At 44.6% G+C, this 17,018-nt stretch overlaps 1 protein-coding gene across 1 annotated transcript; it reads left to right on the top strand.

Annotated features, from left to right (window-relative positions):
- The first annotated feature begins 5,781 nt into the window (after positions 1 to 5,781).
- LOC110512532 (heme oxygenase 2-like) lies at positions 5,782 to 16,634 on the top strand. Its single transcript, XM_036941762.1, has 8 exons — positions 5,782 to 5,922; positions 6,673 to 6,755; positions 9,468 to 9,604; positions 10,003 to 10,120; positions 10,568 to 10,780; positions 11,072 to 11,347; positions 13,516 to 13,645; positions 13,969 to 16,634. The coding sequence occupies exons 3-8, from the start codon at positions 9,522 to 9,524 to the stop codon at positions 14,094 to 14,096; spliced, it is 948 nt and encodes a 315-aa protein (XP_036797657.1). The 5' UTR covers positions 5,782 to 5,922; positions 6,673 to 6,755; positions 9,468 to 9,521; the 3' UTR covers positions 14,097 to 16,634.
- Positions 16,635 to 17,018: the final 384 nt, after the last annotated feature.

Genomic DNA, 17,018 nt, shown 5'->3' with positions numbered 1-17,018 from the left:
CTTAGCGCTTATTGTTCGAAATGACCACGGGAGTCGAGCATATACTTTAAGTGGAAAATACAATATCCAAAGCATTCACTGCATAAGTGTAAAGACTATCAGGCATAGCAAACTGCCAAGCCAACCATAAACTACAGTACACTTTTTATTTTACCTTTATTTAACTAGGCAAGGCAGTTAAGAACAAATTCTTATTTTCAATGACGGCCTGGGAACAGTGGGTTAACTGCCCGTTCAGGGGCAGAACGACAGATTTGTACCTTGTCAGCTCCGGGATTTAAACGTGCAACCTTCCGGTTACTAGTCCAACGCTCTAACCACTAGGCTACCCTGCCGCCCCATACCCTACAATCACCACCTCTGTGGAAGACAGACGTATTTAAAGCAATCCATTAAACCAGACACTTACCCAAAGCGATTGACAGTCACGCATACAATAATTTTTATTTTGTACACTACACTACATTATTGTGCAGCAACAGCTATTTGCATTTCCATAGACAAAGTAAATGCGTCTCCCACTTGTAGATCACCTTAGTGATAGGAATTATCTCGATGGTCTGACGCTGCAGTGAGAGAGAGCGAGAGAGGGAAAAGACGGTTCCTTTAATAAAATCCCATGACATTGATTTTTTTGCAATTTGGAACAAGCAAATGCACAAACAGGCCTCCAGTGTAATTAGATACTTCATGCGAAAAATGAGTTGCTGTAATTTGAATAATGATGATGATGACAATAATAATAATGAAAGAAACGAAACAGTCTCTCTGCCTGTTGTAGAATGCTTGATGTCTGGGAGAATTTGGCTTGGTGCTTCCTCACTGTGCGCTCCGCAGCACGCACCACATTAAGGTCTGGGAAACCCATCACTGGGTGAACCTACATGAACGAGGGTATATTTCTGACATTATGAAATGATAGGAATAACGTTTTGCCTCATGTACATAACAAGGCACAAAAACATATTTTTATTTCCTGCTACATCATATTATAAATTACAGCCCATTATAAATTAATCTCAGAAATGGCATGTTCCCATAAATATGGCATGTTACCATGTACTGAGAGTTTTACCATGTACTGAGAGTTTTACCATGTACTGAGAGTTTTATCATGTACTGAGAGTCCTTAAACATACTATCCTGCCCAGACACATTATTCATGTTGGCCATTTGCAAACCACTGGACTGTTCCGTGACAAAGTCTTCAGGATTATTAGACCTAGTCAGTGTGGATTCAGAAATAGAGGAAATCAAGTGAAAGTTGAAGATAAACAATTAACAAATCTCCAAGTTACTCATACAAGGGAAGCAGAGAAGTTGATGGATCTACTGAACCCACTGTATGACACACAGGCTGAGTTTACACAGGCAGTCCAATTCTGATCTTTTTCCAGTAATTGGTCTTTTGACCAGTCAGATCAGCTCTTTTGCAAATAATTGGTCAAAAGATCAGAGTTGCCTGTGTAAAGGCAGTAATACTGTTATTTAGTTGAACAATGCTGAGCCAGCAACACCACTCATCATATCACCTTGAGGTTGATGAAGACCAAAAGCTGTCGTTGCCCCTGACAGGTCTCACGCTCTTTTGACCCTTAGCCATCGCTAAGGTCGCAGCTGCAGTAAAAATGTCAAGCAAGCCACCCAAGTGTCTGATATGAAATAAGGAAATGACTTCAATACACACTCTGTACTATGGCTACAGCTATTTGCTAAGTAAGCATATAGTAACATATTACACATTACATATAGTAGCATAGTACATATAGTATATTGTATGTGTCCCATGTGCCAAATACAACAGGTGTAGTAGACCTTACTGTGAGATGCTTACTTACAAGCCCTTAACCAACAATGCAATTTTAAGAAAATACCTAAAAAAAAAAGTAAGAGAAGAATAACAAATTATTAAAGAGCAGCAGTAAATAACAATATTTACTACATTTGTTATATGCAGGGGGTACCGGTGTCCAGGTAATTGAGGTAATATGTACATGTTGGTAGAGTTATTAAAGTGACTATGCATAGATAATAACAGAGAGTAGCAGCAGCGTTCCAGAGGAGGGGGAGGAGGGGGGGGGGGGGGGCAATGCAAATAGTCTGGGTAGCCATTTGATTAGCTGTTCAGGTGTGTTATGGCTTGGGGGTAGAAGCTATTTAGGAGCCTCTTGGACCTAGACTTGGTGCTCCGGTACCGCTTGCTGTGCGATAGCAGAGAGAGTCAGTCTATGACTAGGGTGAATGGAGTCTTTGACAATTTTAGGGCCTTCCTCTGACACCGCCTGGTATAGAGGTCCAGGAAGCTTGGACCCAGTGATGTACTGGGACTTACGCACTACCTTCTGCAGTGCCTTGCGGTCGGAGGCCGAGCAGTTGCCATACCAGGCAGTAATGCAACCCGTCAGGATGCTCTCGATGGTGCAGCTGTAAAACATTTTGAGGATCCGAGGACCCATGCCAAATCTTGTCTCCTGAGGGGGATTAAGTTTTGTCGTGCCCTCTTCACGACTGTCTTGGTATGCTTGGACCATGTTAGTTTGTTGGTGATGTGGACGCCAAGGAACATGAAGCTCTCAACCTGCTCCACTACAGCCCCGTTGATGAGAATGGGGGTGTGCTCAGTCCTCCTTTTCCTGTAGTCCACAATCATCTCCTTTGTCTTGATCACGTTGAGGGAGAGGTTGTTGTCCTTGCACCACACGGTCAAGTCTCTGACCTCCACCCTATAGGCTGTCTCATCGTTGTCGGTGATCAGGCCTATCACTGTTGTGTCATCGGCAAACATAATGATGGTGTTGGAGTCATGCCTGGCCGTGCAGTCATGAGTGAACAGGGAGTACAGGAGGGGACTGAGCACGGACCCCATGTTGAGGATCAGAGTGGCGGATGTGTTGTTACCTACCCTTATCACCTGGGGGTGGAAGGTCAGGATGTCCAGGATCCAGTTGCAGAGGGTGGTGTTTAATCCCAGGGTCCCTAGCTTAGTGATGAGCTTTGAGGGCACTATGGTTGAGCTGAGCTGTAGTCTATGAATTGCATTCTCACATAGGTGTTTATTTTGTCCAGGTGTGAAAGGGCAGTGTGGAGTGCAATTGAGATTGCATCATCTGTGGATATGTTGGTGCGGTATGCAAATTGGAGTGGGTCTAGGATTTCTGGGATAGTGGTGTTGATGTGAGCCATTACCAGCCTTTCAAAGCATTCCATGGCTACAGACGTGAGTGCTACGGGTCGGTTACCTTAGGCAGGTTACCTTAGTGTTCTTGGGCACAGGGACTATGGTGGTCTCTGGCTGTGGAGAGCGTGATCACACAGTCGTCCGGAACAGCTGGTGCTCTCATGCGTGTTTCAGTGTTACTTGCCTCGAAGCTAGCGTATAAGTTATTTAGCTCCTTTGGTAGGATCGTATCACTGAGCAGCTCTCGGCTGTGCTTCCCTTTGTAGTCTATAATAGTTTGCAGGCCCTGCCACATCCAATGAGTGTCGGAGCCGGTGTAGTACGATTCGATCTTAGTCCTGTATTGACACTTTGCCTGTTTGATAGTTCATCGGAGGGCATAGCGGGATTTCTAATAAGTTTCCGGGTTAGAGTCCCGCTCCTTGAAAGCGGCAGCTCTACCCTTTAGCTCAGTGCAAATGTTGCCTGTAATCCATGGCTTCTGGTTGGGGTATGTACGTACAGTCACTGTGGGTACGACATTCTCAATGCACTTATTGATAAAGCCAGTGACTGATGTGATGTACTCATCAATGCCATCGGGAGAATCCCGGAACATATTCTAGTCTGTGCTAGCAAAACAGTCCGGTAGTTTAGCATCTGCTTCATCTGACCACTTTTTTTATAGACCGAGTCACTGGTGCTTCATGCTTTAATTTTTGCTTTTAAGCAGGAGGATAGAATTATGGTCAGATTTGCCAAATGGAGGGCGAGGGAGAGCTTTGTGTGTGGAGTAAAGGTGGTCTAGAATTGTTTCCCTCTGGTTGCACATTTAACATGCTGATAGAAATTAGATAGAACTGTTTTAAGTTCCCTGCATTAAAGTCCCCGGCATCTAAGAGTGCCTCCTCTGGATGAGCGTTTTCCTGTTTGCTTATGGCGATATACAGCTCATTGATTGCGATTTTCCTGCCAGCATTGGTCTGTGGTGGTATGTAGACAGCTACAAAAAATACAGATGAAAACTCTAGGTAGATAGTGTGGTCTACAGCTTATCATGAGTTACTCTACCTCAGGCGAGCAAAACCTAGAGACTTCCTTAGATATCGTGCACCAGGATTGAACGTTAGCTAGCAGGACGGTGGGCAGGTTAGCCACTTGTTGCCTGATCCTCACAAGGCACCCTGATCTCTTTCCGCGAAATCTCAGTTTCCTTCTCCAGCGAATAACGGGGATCTGGGCCTGGTCGGGTGTCTGTAGTATATCCCTCCCGTCCGACTCACTGAAGAAGAGATCTTCGTAGAGTTTGAGGTGAGCAATTGCAGTTCTGATGTCCAGAAGCTCTTTTCGGTCATAAGAGATGGTTGCAGCAACATTATGTACAAAACAAGTTACGAACAACAGGAAAAACAAACAAAATAGCATGGTTGGTTAAGAGTCGATTACATATAGTAACATATTACATATAGTAGCACATTTCGTATATCAACAAATAACATTTGGTAACACATTACATACAGTATAGTAACATATTACACATAGTAGCACATTACATATAGTAACACATTTTTCCCAGTTTTCCTGTTTCTAAAAGCTGTTCAATGGAGTGCCTATCATACTTACTTGCCCTTCCTCTGCCCCTCACAATGATTGTATTGATCACAAATCAGTCCATCCCCACCACCATGATAATCAGATCCATTGCACACCCTGCAGATTTTCTGGTAGTGACGATAAAAACAAGGAAATAAATAATCTGACATTGTCTTTTTAAAGAGCATCCACTGACAATTAATTAATTCAAAAATGAGACTCTCTTCAGTCCATTAATTAATGAATTAATTCGAACAGACTCACATTAATTTATACAAGTGAATGTAACTGTGGCATTTAGTTAATGTGGCGCGCCATAGCGTGGCTAATTCAGTCATCCAAATCTCGTATTCTCTTTCTGTTCACATTGTTCCCAAGACTGCAATGCACTTGTGTTTTAGGGGTTGCCGCAGTGTGTAGGAGGGAGATTCCTAGATGTGAGAAAGTGCAGGAGGGAATGAGATGAAGGAATGTGTAGTATCGGTGGAGAAAGTTGTGTATGTAAACTGTTGGTTGCCCATGGGGCTGGAGATTGGAGGTGTCTGGTGAGACAAAGGCAGGTTGAGGACAGTGATTAACGTTAGTACAGAAAGTGTCATATGCTGAAGAAGTGAAGAGAGCAGTAGAGGAAGATGTGTACATGACAAGGTTTCTGTGAGTAGGCAGAGACCAATAAAGAGGGATGAGAATAGTATGTGTTTCAGTGAGGTGGGTTTCTTGGCATTTATAGCCATGGTTGTCAACTGTACTACAGAAATGGAACACAAGTCACAGAAAATAGAGGTTGTGGTGGCAGCTGCAGAGAAGTACTTGGGATTGGGAGGATTTACTGCAGAAGACTTGCAGAGATATTGAGTGGTAGTGTTCTGTCCTCTTAGACCGTTGGCCTGGAGTAGGATTAGATAAGGTTAAATAGTGGAATGGGGTGGTGTTTTTTTTTGTGAGAGCTAATAGTTGCCAGGGTAATTTTCCTTTTCCCCCAATTTTGTATTACCGCAAGTTAATGTAGGTAGTCCGTGACTGAACTCAAACTCCAGTACAGTAGGTGGCGGTGTATGCACCTAAAAGTTGGATGCGGTCAGCCAACCCAATCTCAAAGAAGAATAAGCAAGACTACATTTCCTATGTTTTGAGCAATACTGAAGAAGAGCTCCGCAGAGTGCGCAGAGAAGGTAAGCTACTGTATGTTTATTCTCTGTACAATAGGGACAGAGTAGGATGCTAGATAACCCCATGTGAGTTATTTAGCTTTCTACAGCATCAAAACAATAAATTAGGCTATTCTAAGATGTTTGACACATTGTCATCCTGAAGTAAATCACGTATTAACTGTTTAATTAGCTGGCGCTGGTTATAACACTTGTAAACTGTTTCATCGAAAGACTAGAAACTACTATACATAGATCGCTAGCATGGAACATGTCTAACAGCTGCCAGTTCAGTGCCTTGATGTCAAGGGCTAAATTGTTCAACTAGCTAACTGCTCTGCTGGTGGTGGCTAGCTCAGTTAGCGTCTTTGTTACAACGCAAGACCAATCGACATTCTGATGTTAGTTAGCTTGCAATATTCCCTTGCCATATCCTCAAATGTAAGACGCATTTGATCAAATGCATGTAACTAGTGTTGGAACACTATCATGGATACAACCAGAACTACTATTTGATACAGTTTACAGTTAGCTTGTAAACACAAGACTAACTGAACATCTAGCAATGTGTGTACTATGAGCTCCTTTGTCTGGCTCTCTGTGTAGTTCCAGGCCTCTTCATTGTTGACTTTCCTCATTACTTTGTGAAGCGACTAGGGCCTTCTAATGCTAGGCCCCTGCTATGTTGTGCCAGCTATTCACTGTGTTGTTACTTGTGTGTCAGTGTTGCCAAAGTCACACACACATTCCCTTATCTCTGGCACTCTGAATAAGGTCACAGCTGAATCAACTGTCAGGGGACGTTTGACCAGTGACCACCAACGCCCCAAGACGACGACAACAACAACACATAATTGGTAAGAAAATCGCATTTCCACTGCTTCCCCTGCCTGCATTGACGACTGCATCTCCCAAACTTATCTGGTAGGCATGGTGAACATGTGTTAATCATGTGGATTGTATTTATTATTTTTAACCCCTTTTTCGCCCCAATTTCGTGATATCCAATTGGTATATTGGTGAGAGGTTTCCTTAGTCTTGTCCCATCTCTGCAACTCCCGTATGGGAGAGGCGAACGTCAAGAACCATGCGTCCTCCAAAACAAGATGCTGGCAAGCCGTACTGCTTCTTGACACACTGCTTGCTTAACCCTGAAGCTAGCCACACCAATGTGTAAGAGGAAACACCGTAGAACTGGCAACCATGTCAGCGTGAATGCGCCCGGCCCGCCACAGAAGTCGCTAGAGAGTGATGGGACATGGACATCCCGGCCGGCCAAACCCCTCCCTGTCCCGCGCAACGCTGGGCCAATTGTGCGCCTCTTCACGGGTCTCCCGGTCGCAGCTGGATCGAACCCGGGTCTGTAGTGATGTCTCAAGCACGGCAATGCAGGGCATTAGACCGCTGCGCCACTCGGGAGGTCTCTCTTATGAACTTGAAGTGGATTGGACCTGATATCATAAGGCACAGAAGCTACGTATAATTGTCATATTTATTGTGGTAGGCTGCTCCTGTTACTGAAGTGACACTGATCTGAAAAATCTCAGGTGTTTCTGTAGAGTTTATTCTATAGATCTAGCCTAACCTGTGTTGTGGACTGATGTTCTGCTGGTCATAACTAGGCTACGTGTCAACAAGACATTGGATGGAGAGTCTCTGTATCAAATGCTGCTGTTCTGTTTAGGCTCTCTTCTCCTAAATGTAGAGAGATGTTTGAATTGGGTTTTACTGTCATTAGGATATTAACGCGTTATATCATATACCCAATTTTTTGTTTACACCATGAAGACGATGTAGTATTAGGCTAAATGCAGAATAATATAGTCTTACTTGCAGAATAATAATGAACAAAATCTTTTGGCCCGCAGCAGAATAGAGCAGTAGACCCACCCACATTAGCCTAAGCGCTCTTTTGCCTCTGCAAGGTTTTCTTGGTAATCTTGGCACATGAGACATGTTCAGGCAGCAATAACAAAGGGTACTGATTTGTGTGGCCAGATGTTCATTTCATGGACCCTTCTTGATGTTTTAATGAATGTAGCTTTAGTAAATAGTTTAGTTAATTACATAGCCAATTTCTTTTACTTATTATGACTAATTAGGATGGTTTGGGTTGTCACCCTCAAAGATGTAGGCTATGCCTACTACTATGCTTAAACCCTACCATATTAAGTTTATACAGGCATGAGCCGAGGATTCATCAGAAAATATATATATGCTGTTTGCTATGTTGTATCTGATATGATATATTGTGCTGGGCTTGCACTAATTAAGCAATTTTGTCTACTTGCACTCTCATGGACCCAATTATAAACTGGGTGGTTTGAGCTCTGAATGCTGATTGGCTTAAAGCCATGGTATATCAGACCATATAACACGTGTGTGATATGACAAAACATCTTTACTGTTCTAATTACGTTGGTAACCAGTTTATAATAGCAATAAAGCACCTTGGGGCTTTGTGTATACCACAGCTAAGGGCTGTCTCCAGGCACTCCGCGTTGCGTCTTGATTAAGAGCAGCACTTAGCAATGGTATAGTGACCATATACCACACCCCCTCGTGCCTTATTGCTTAAATAGAACGTAAATGCCATCTAGAATGTAAAGAGATCCCTTGCTAGCAGGCAGACTCGGGGCATGTGGTTACCATGACGATGAATATAATCAAACAGCTCTGTCAGAGATCGCTAGCTAGCTAGCTAGCTACCTTGTCAAAACAGCAATCATTACATTTGTTTATTTTCAGTACTCTGCATTTATGCCCATTGCAAGCATAGTATTGTAAGTATCATAACAATGTTAGCTATTATACAGAGAGAAAAATGTTTCAAGGTGGTGGCATTATTTTTACACTTATTATGAGCTAACTTACGTTAGCTAGCTCGCTAAATTTACTGTTCTATGGTTCTGTTTTCTAACTTGGCTAATGTTATGTAAAGTGTTTTTCTGCCTTGTTGTTCTTAAATGTTAGGTTTAACTTGTTATTGTTTGGAGTTAAGAAATATTTCCTTTCTGTATTTTCAGTTTCAGAAAAAGAGCAACACCTCTCTTATGGATTTGTTGGGCTACTGTTTATGCTAGCTGTCAAACGTTACACCAGAACACAGCGTGGACAGCATACCCATAGTCAGAGGAGCATGTTGGGCTACTGTTTATGCTAGCTGTCAAACGGTACACCAGAACACAGCGTGGACAGCATACCCATAGTCAGAGGAGCATGCTGGCTGATCCCATAGACTTTCAGTCATTACACTCACGCTAGTTGGCAATTGCTCAATTAACACTAATTACCTTCAACTGCATGCAGAGATGGATGAACTCATAGATATCATTTGTATGACTGGGTAAATGGAAACCATTGATAAGTTGTCAAAATCTCCAACTATCCCTTAAGACTCTATTGTCATGGACATTTGGGCTTCTGTTTACAAAAGCACTACTTCTGTATCTATCTATCTGCACATACTGTATCTAGGCTATGTGGCTCTCATGTAGGCTACCCCACCCACTCAATAGTGAGTCAGCTTTGAATGTGTGGGTCTTGTTTTGGTGTTCTGTCTTTGGCAGAGACTGGCAAAGAGTGTCTGTCTGAGTGACAGGACCAAGCTGTCTGCAGAAAAGATGGAGGACTCTGTGAAGGCGGAGAGTGTCGCCGATGGAGGAGGCCTGGTGAATGCAGAGAAAGAGCCAGAAGACACTCTCAGGTATAGAAATCTGGGATGGTCTAACTTCACTTCAGTGCTATTTCTGAAAATGGATGGGGGCTGGGCAGTTTCTGGAAGTGAGAGGTTTATTCTCTCAAGTGTATGTTTGAGTGCCAGGGTGTGGGCAGGGTATGTTTCAGTTCTGTCAGATTTGGTCTGTCTCTTTTTTATTTCTGAGGAGAGTTGAAAACACAATGGGCTCGTTTCCCGGACACAGATTAAACCTTCTCCTGGAGTAAAAAGCACGCTCAATGGAGAATAGGCTACATTGAAAGTGTTTTTTCTTCTTCTCCAGAACTAGGATTAATCTGAGTTTGGGAAGCCAGCCCAATGGGTCATGTAGTTAGTGTGTGCCTCTAGTTTCCCATGCGGTGTCAGCCAGTGTGCCCTCCCCACAGCCCCACAGACCTTTCTGAACTGCTGGCTGCCGGGACCAAAGAGGTTCACGAGAAGGCGGAGAACACCCAGTTTGTCAAGGACTTCCTCAGGGGGCGCATCCGCAAGGAGCTCTTCAAGGTCAGTCTGGAGAATAGAGCAGCCACTTAAGTCTTTTCTGAGACTTAGTACTGCTGCATTCACTGTCTTGAACATTATGCATCATCTGATTTATCCACAGCAGTCAGTTAAGGGTGTAGGCTTTTTGATCTAACTTTGACATCCTCACTTTGCAAACACTTTGAAAGATATTACTGTGAAGAATCATGATGGGTCTTTCAGCACCACTGGTAATGAACAACCACTGTACTGAACAACAATATATTGTAAGGCTTTAAAGAACATGAAGTGCTTTGACATCCTCACTTTGTGAGACTTTGCCAGGATACAGAAAGGGATGTATCTTGACAACATGAATGTTGACACACACACAGTATTTGAGGGACTGTCAAACATGAAATGAATGAAAAATATTTGCACCTAAAATGTTTGTTTTGGGGTAAAATTCTGCATCTCTCTCTCGCTCAGCTGGGTGATGTGGCCCTCTACTACACCTACGAGGCTATGGAGGAGGAGATTGAGAGGAACAAGGATCATCCTGACTTCTCCCCGCTCTACTTCCCAGAGCTGAATAGACGTGACGCCCTGTCCCGCGACCTGGACTACTTCTATGGTGAGGACTGGCGGGAGCGGGTCAGCTGCTCGCCAGCCACGCAACGCTACGTGGAACGCATCCACCAGGTGAGTAACCCAGAGGTCAGAGAGGTGGACCGGTAACCAGAAGGTCGCTGGTTCAAGTCCCAGGCTGGACGAAAAAAGTGGGGGCTGACCTGGCTACTGGAGGGCTGCTGGTTTCAGATTCACATTACCACCATCCACTACCATTGTGCCTTTATGCAAGGCACTTCAGCCCTAACGCTACTCCATGGGTGCTGCACTGTGACTCCCTGTGCTGCTTCAATCCTCTGGTGTGTGTGGAGTCCAGGGGGGGTTGACAATACCAGAAGCCAGTGAAGTTGTATTTGTATTTAGGTGGGTCAGGAAGAGCCGGTCTTGCTGGTGGCCCATGCCTACACCCGTTACATGGGCGACCTGTCCGGGGGTCAGGTGCTGAAGAAGGTGGCCCAGCGGGCGCTGAAGTTGCCATCGACGGGCGAGGGCGTCTATTTCTACCAGTTTGACGGCATCCACAGCGCCAAGGCCTTCAAGCAGCTGTACCGGAGCCGGATGAATGAGCTGGAGCTGGACATGGCCACCAAGGACAGGCTGGTGGCGGAGGCCGTGCTGGCCTTTCAGTTCAACATGGAGGTGAGGAAGGGGAAGGGAAGAGAGAGCTGGGGTTGATTAAAGAGTGAGACTGCTGCACCTGCTGGTGTGGTGGGTCTTCCAGTAAACGGAGACTGCTGCACCTACTGGTGTGGTGGGTCTTCCAGTAAACGGAGACTGCTGCACCTGCTGGTGTGGTGGGTCTTCCAGTAAACGGAGACTGCTGCACCTACTGGTGTGGTGGGTCTTCCAGTAAACGGAGACTGCTGCACCTGCTGGTGTGGTGGGTCTTCCAGTAAACGGAGACTGCTGCACCTGCTGGTGTGGTGGGTCTTCCAGTAAACGGAGACTGCTGCACCTGCTGGTGTGGTGGGTCTTCCAGTAAACGGAGACTGCTGCACCTACTGGTGTGGTGGGTCTTCCAGTAAACGGAGACTGCTGCACCTGCTGGTGTGGTGGGTCTTCCAGTAAACGGAGACTGCTGCACCTACTGGTGTGGTGGGTCTTCCAGTAAACGGAGACTGCTGCACCTGCTGGTGTGGTGGGTCTTCCAGTAAACGGAGACTGCTGCACCTACTGGTGTGGTGGGTCTTCCAGTAAACGGAGACTGCTGCACCTACTGGTGTGGTGGGTCTTCCAGTAAACGGAGACTGCTGGTGTGGTGGGTCTTCCAGTAAACGGTGGGTCTCCTAATAATTCCTTCTAGGTGATGGCTGGAAATATTGCCATCTCATATCTGTGGGTCCTTGAGTGGCGCAGCGGTCTATGGCACTGTATCGCAGTGTTAGAGGCGTCACTACATGCCCGGGTTCGATCTCGGACGGTATCACGACCAGTCGTGATCGGGAGTCCCATAGGGCGGTGCACAATTGGCCCAGCGTCGTCCGGGTTAGGGCAGGGTTAGACCGTCATTGTAAATAAGAATTTGTTATTGCCTGACTTGCCTAGTTAAATAAAAATAGACGTTTTGTTTTCAGAGGAAGCCAGGCCGCATTAGTTTAGTTTCTGAGGTAGGCCACGGTCGTTTAGTCTCTGAGGTAGGCCACGGTCGTTTAGTCTCTGAGGTAGGCCACGGTCGTTTAGTCTCTGAGGTAGGCCACGGCCGTTTAGTCTCTGAGGTAGGCCACGGCCGTTTAGTCTCTGAGGTAGGCCACGGCAGTTTAGTCTCTGAGGTAGGCCACGGCCGTTTAGTCTCTGAGGTAGGCCACGGCCGTTTAGTCTCTGAGGTAGGCCACGGCCGTTTAGTCTCTGAGGTAGGCCACGGCCGTTTAGTCTCTGAGGTAGGCCACGGCCGTTTAGTCTCTGAGGTAGGCCACGGCCGTTTAGTCTCTGAGGTAGGCCACGGCCGTTTAGTCTCTGAGGTAGGCCACGGCCGTTTAGTCTCTGAGGTAGGCCACGGCCGTTTAGTCTCTGAGGTAGGCCACGGCCGTTTAGTCTCTGAGGTAGGCCACGGCCGTTTAGTCTCTGAGGTAGGCCACGGCCGTTTAGTCTCTGAGGTAGGCCACGGCCGTTTAGTCTCTGAGGTAGGCCACGGCCGTTTAGTCTCTGAGGTAGGCCACGGCCGTTTAGTCTCTGAGGTAGGCCACGGCCGTTTAGTTGCATTTCTCAGTATTGTATAATTTAATTAATCATTTAAGCTCAGTAACCAGCCACTGTATTGATCCTGTCTTTGGAGATAAGTCTTGTGCCCAGGGAAAATTAGGGTCTTTGGCCAACAGCAGATGGTTGGATTTGTGCTTATCACCATAACCACTCTGCTAACTGGTTCTGAGAGCGTAGCCAGACAATGTGCCATCTATCATATTTCAAGTGCTCAGATATGATCATTAATTCACTTCCTCACATCTGGCTTCTGATTACATTACATGAATGTCAGATGTTGAACTTGATCATATTCTTATTACGGTTCTGCATCATGGACATTTCTTTGACCAGTGGCACCTCCTTAAGTTAAATATCACTCCTTTCACTCGCCCACCGACCCAGTCGCAATTTAGTTTGTGCTAAACTCAATTCAGCTTACTGTTTCAGTTCAGAGATTGTGTTCATCAGGACACACAATATCAAACTGTTCCAAAGTGTTGTGAAAAATAAGCTTTCCTTATTGGACCTTTTCAGATGGTACCTCCCTGTTTGACCTTTGGTTCTGTTTTGTGCTGAGTGAAAATGAACCAGTTGTAATCCCCTGTGTTTGGTGTGTTTGGTGTCAGGTATTTGATGAGCTAGAGGAGATGGGTAAGGATATCCAGGAGGAGGTCATGGATGCGGGCATGCCCGTTCACGGGGCCCATGGGACCGGAGGAGACATCAACAAATGCCCCTACTACGCCGCACAAATGGGTACGCTGACACACAACTCCTGTAGGCTCTGTCTGGAAACAAAGTGATTTGATCCAGAAAACCAAAAGAAAGAATTGTTGTGCCATGTTAGCAATACGTGGGCATTTAGAACCACAATACCCTTACCACACTGTCTGGCTGGCTTGGATATTTGCTTTTCACATTGTCCTTTCCAGCATGGCTCCAGCATCTACGGTGGCTCCCTAACCAGGCCAGTGCAGTACTGCTTGACCTGGCTTAGTGGTGTTAAAAATGGTATGAGTGTTTCACATGGTAATGTGGGAGGTTTGCTGACCGTGTTCTTTGTCCTTTGTCTATCTCAGCGGCCAGTGGGGGCTCGGCGTACGTCGGTCAGCTGGCCATGGCCGTCCTCAGACACCCCACAGGCCAGGTCCTATTCGCCGCCTGGGTCGCCGCCCTCGCCGGATTGGCTGCGTGGTACTTCATGTGATCCGACCCACAGCCAATTGTTGGCTGTTCTGCAGGAAAGAAGGAGGAAAAACAGGGAGGGAAGACAATAAGAATTGTTTTCTGAACGTTTGGATGAGAATCCATCTGTACCCAGACCTTGTAACCTTCCCTCCTCCTCTCCTCTAATTTTCTCTCTCTACTACCTCCCTCTCACTCTCCCTCCATCCTGTATCTTCTCAGTATGGTTGGTCATATTTGTAGCTCTTAGTACCAGTTTAGAGCCATTTTTTAAATTCAAACCTGTTATAGGATGTATTTCTTCTTGAGTTGACATGAGATGACAATTGATCTTACTTGTTTAGATTATAGTGTGATTTGTAGTCATGTTGAAGTCTCTTTAATAATCCCTAACAATTGTATTATGGAGTGATGCAGTAGAGTTGGAGGGGAAAAACAGCTATCCTGCTATGACAAAAAAGCCTTTGTGGATTTTGACACTTTTAGGTTGCCATGGTGATTTGAAGGACTATATTCTGCTGTCCCCTGGGTGTCCTCACAATCAGTCCATCAAACCAAAATGTAATCTTGAAAATATTAGAGCAGTGAGCCTTTGCTTGAAGTGGACTGAATTAGGTGCCCGTACTTTTTTATTTAGGTGGTGGAACTGAACAAGTAGAACATTTTGAGGTGCTGGCACTCCGTAGCGGTGAGCACCAGCACAACTTAAACACTGCTGAGCCAGAAACAGTCAAAGTAACACGTTCTATGCATATGTTAATATGCAGATCTGGCAAAGTGTAGGAGTATTTCTGCAGGGCAGACTACTATCTCTTTGCTTGAGTAGGTTGAGCGACATCTTTTAAAGTTTGTATTAATGGTTATGGGGGTGATACTCTCTTGGGAGTAGTCCCACGATTTGGTTACGGACAGCACAGGCTAACTGACAGCAAGAGCACACTTTTTTAGAAAGGTCTAGACTTTAAAATGTTGCCAACGGTTGTCACACATCACAATGTATTATTTTTCTCTTCTCTCCAAATGAACGCAGGCAGAAATGTCCAACCTCCTGTGAAAAGCACACAGACAGTGAGGCAGGATGGACACTTTTTAGTTCTTGTTTTAGGATGGACGAGCAATATTACTATTAATCATTTCTGAAGTGTATTTCTTTGTTTTATGCTATGTTGGACTTAGTTATCTAGTGCTGTCCAGTTCCTTGTCCTTTGCTTGGCACTCAGGCAGTCTAGAGAGGAGCAGAGTGTCTGAAAACGGACACATCCGTCCTGGAAACGTGTATAAAGTTGATTTTCAGTATTGTTCTAGGCCTATGAACACCAGGTAGAGGCAGCGAATACAGCAGCTAGTGTAATGGTCTGGGAGATGAGATCGGGTTAGATTGGTGAAGACAAGGCACCTCATCAGTCTGAATGGATAACATTTAAGACTTGAAAGCTATGCACCAACCTGATGAGGTTGAGCCATCGTTGTTTGGTTGTGGAGAAGGAGAACAATGTGTTGTGCAGGTGACCATAGGTTTGTATCTGAGGAAATATAAGGGCAATACAGTATTTATCAGATCCTTTTCAGGATTCACACTGACATCAACATTACATTCCTTGATTTGTTTGTAGTTTTAACATTGAAGACAGCAGTTTGCGTTGTATTCTATGCTTTCACTTGAAGAAGTTGTTAAAGGTCAGAATGCTGAATACCAAAGGTCAAGTTGCTGACATGACATTATCTCGGTTCATTACAAACAGGTTCTATGCTGTGTGTTCAGGTCTGTGGTTCTCTCCTATCCATCTCTGGTGTATTTGGTAGTCCTTCAATTCTTTGTTCAGTAGCCCTTCCTCCATCTGAGGTATTAACGAAACAGAATGAAACCGGGATTATCTTGATTAGTCCAATAAGAAATGTTTGATTTCCGTGGTAAAACATTTTGCCCTAATGAACATGACCCAGGTGTAGTTATGGCTGTCCAGACCAGTCCAGAGCCTCATTAGTCATGTACGTTTTGGGTCTCAGGTTCATGTTAATGAAATTATATACTTAAGAAACATTGCAAGACTTGTCATATTTTAGTTCAATGTAAATGCAATTTTAGTATTTGTTTTCAGGGGATGGAACTGTTGCAGTATTTAGAACATTTTGAAGGAGTTCTGGAATGACCAGACTTGGGTTGTGTTCATTAGGCACTAAACAGAAGAAGACTGAAACAGGGAGGGACTAACTGGACTAACTAAACTCTTCTGAAATGTGGGCCCTAATGAACACGACCCATAATCTCAGGTGTCGAGGTGTGAGTGTTGTTGGCGATGAACTAATGGAAGCCTAGTGATCTCAGTGAGTGCTTGACAGACACACGTTGCGTGACTCTTTCTTGCCTTGTCGGCTGTAATAGAAAGCAAACAGTAACCGTATTATCAAACCCATTAGTCTTGTACAGTAAGTACACTGCAATCTAACTCAAGCTTTATCAGTGACTGACTATTTACTACAAATGTCACTGGTCTCATTTTGTGAAAGAAGAAAATCACAGGAATACATTGTAGTAAAATAAATGGTTGAATTTCCTGTATATTTTTGTCATTATGTTATGTGTTGAGACATTTTCCCTGTTTGAATACATTCCTTGTGTTCCTAAGATACACATATCCAACTGCTAACAGATCTGTGCTTAGTAATGTCACTTGCAATTCAGCTCTGTTATTACTTAAAGGAAGTACAGACATCTAAAGTATTAGACCAGGGTCATTGGCCCGTTCTCCACTAGTTTAGTATTTCCACTGTTCACATCTGGCAGCAATAAGACATTAACAATTCATTTAGATTTCACTTTAATTATAGATGTTATTTACTTCTAACATGACACATTGGTATGGTTGCAATATCAACAGCTGTGTATTTACAAATATAACTAGGCAGAATGGAGGTACATGAAAGTGTGCTGCTTTGAGTGAAT

The sequence above is a fragment of the Oncorhynchus mykiss genome, chromosome 13, assembly GCF_013265735.2.
Source record: "Oncorhynchus mykiss isolate Arlee chromosome 13, USDA_OmykA_1.1, whole genome shotgun sequence".
In the NCBI taxonomy this organism is placed as follows: Eukaryota; Metazoa; Chordata; class Actinopteri; order Salmoniformes; family Salmonidae; genus Oncorhynchus; species Oncorhynchus mykiss.
The sequence above is the reverse complement of the archived record's forward strand: the minus strand, read 5'-3'. Positions and strand labels throughout refer to the sequence as shown.

Bases quoted from the DNA above. Each gene is read 5' to 3' on its own strand.
- LOC110512532 (XM_036941762.1), top strand. From the start codon at position 9,522: ATGGAGGACTCTGTGAAGGCGGAGAGTGTCGCCGATGGAGGAGGCCTG. The intron at 10,121-10,567 runs GTCAGTCTGGAG...TCTCTCGCTCAG, and splicing joins TCCGCAAGGAGCTCTTCAAG to CTGGGTGATGTGGCCCTCTA. The intron at 11,348-13,515 runs GTGAGGAAGGGG...GTTTGGTGTCAG, and splicing joins CCTTTCAGTTCAACATGGAG to GTATTTGATGAGCTAGAGGA.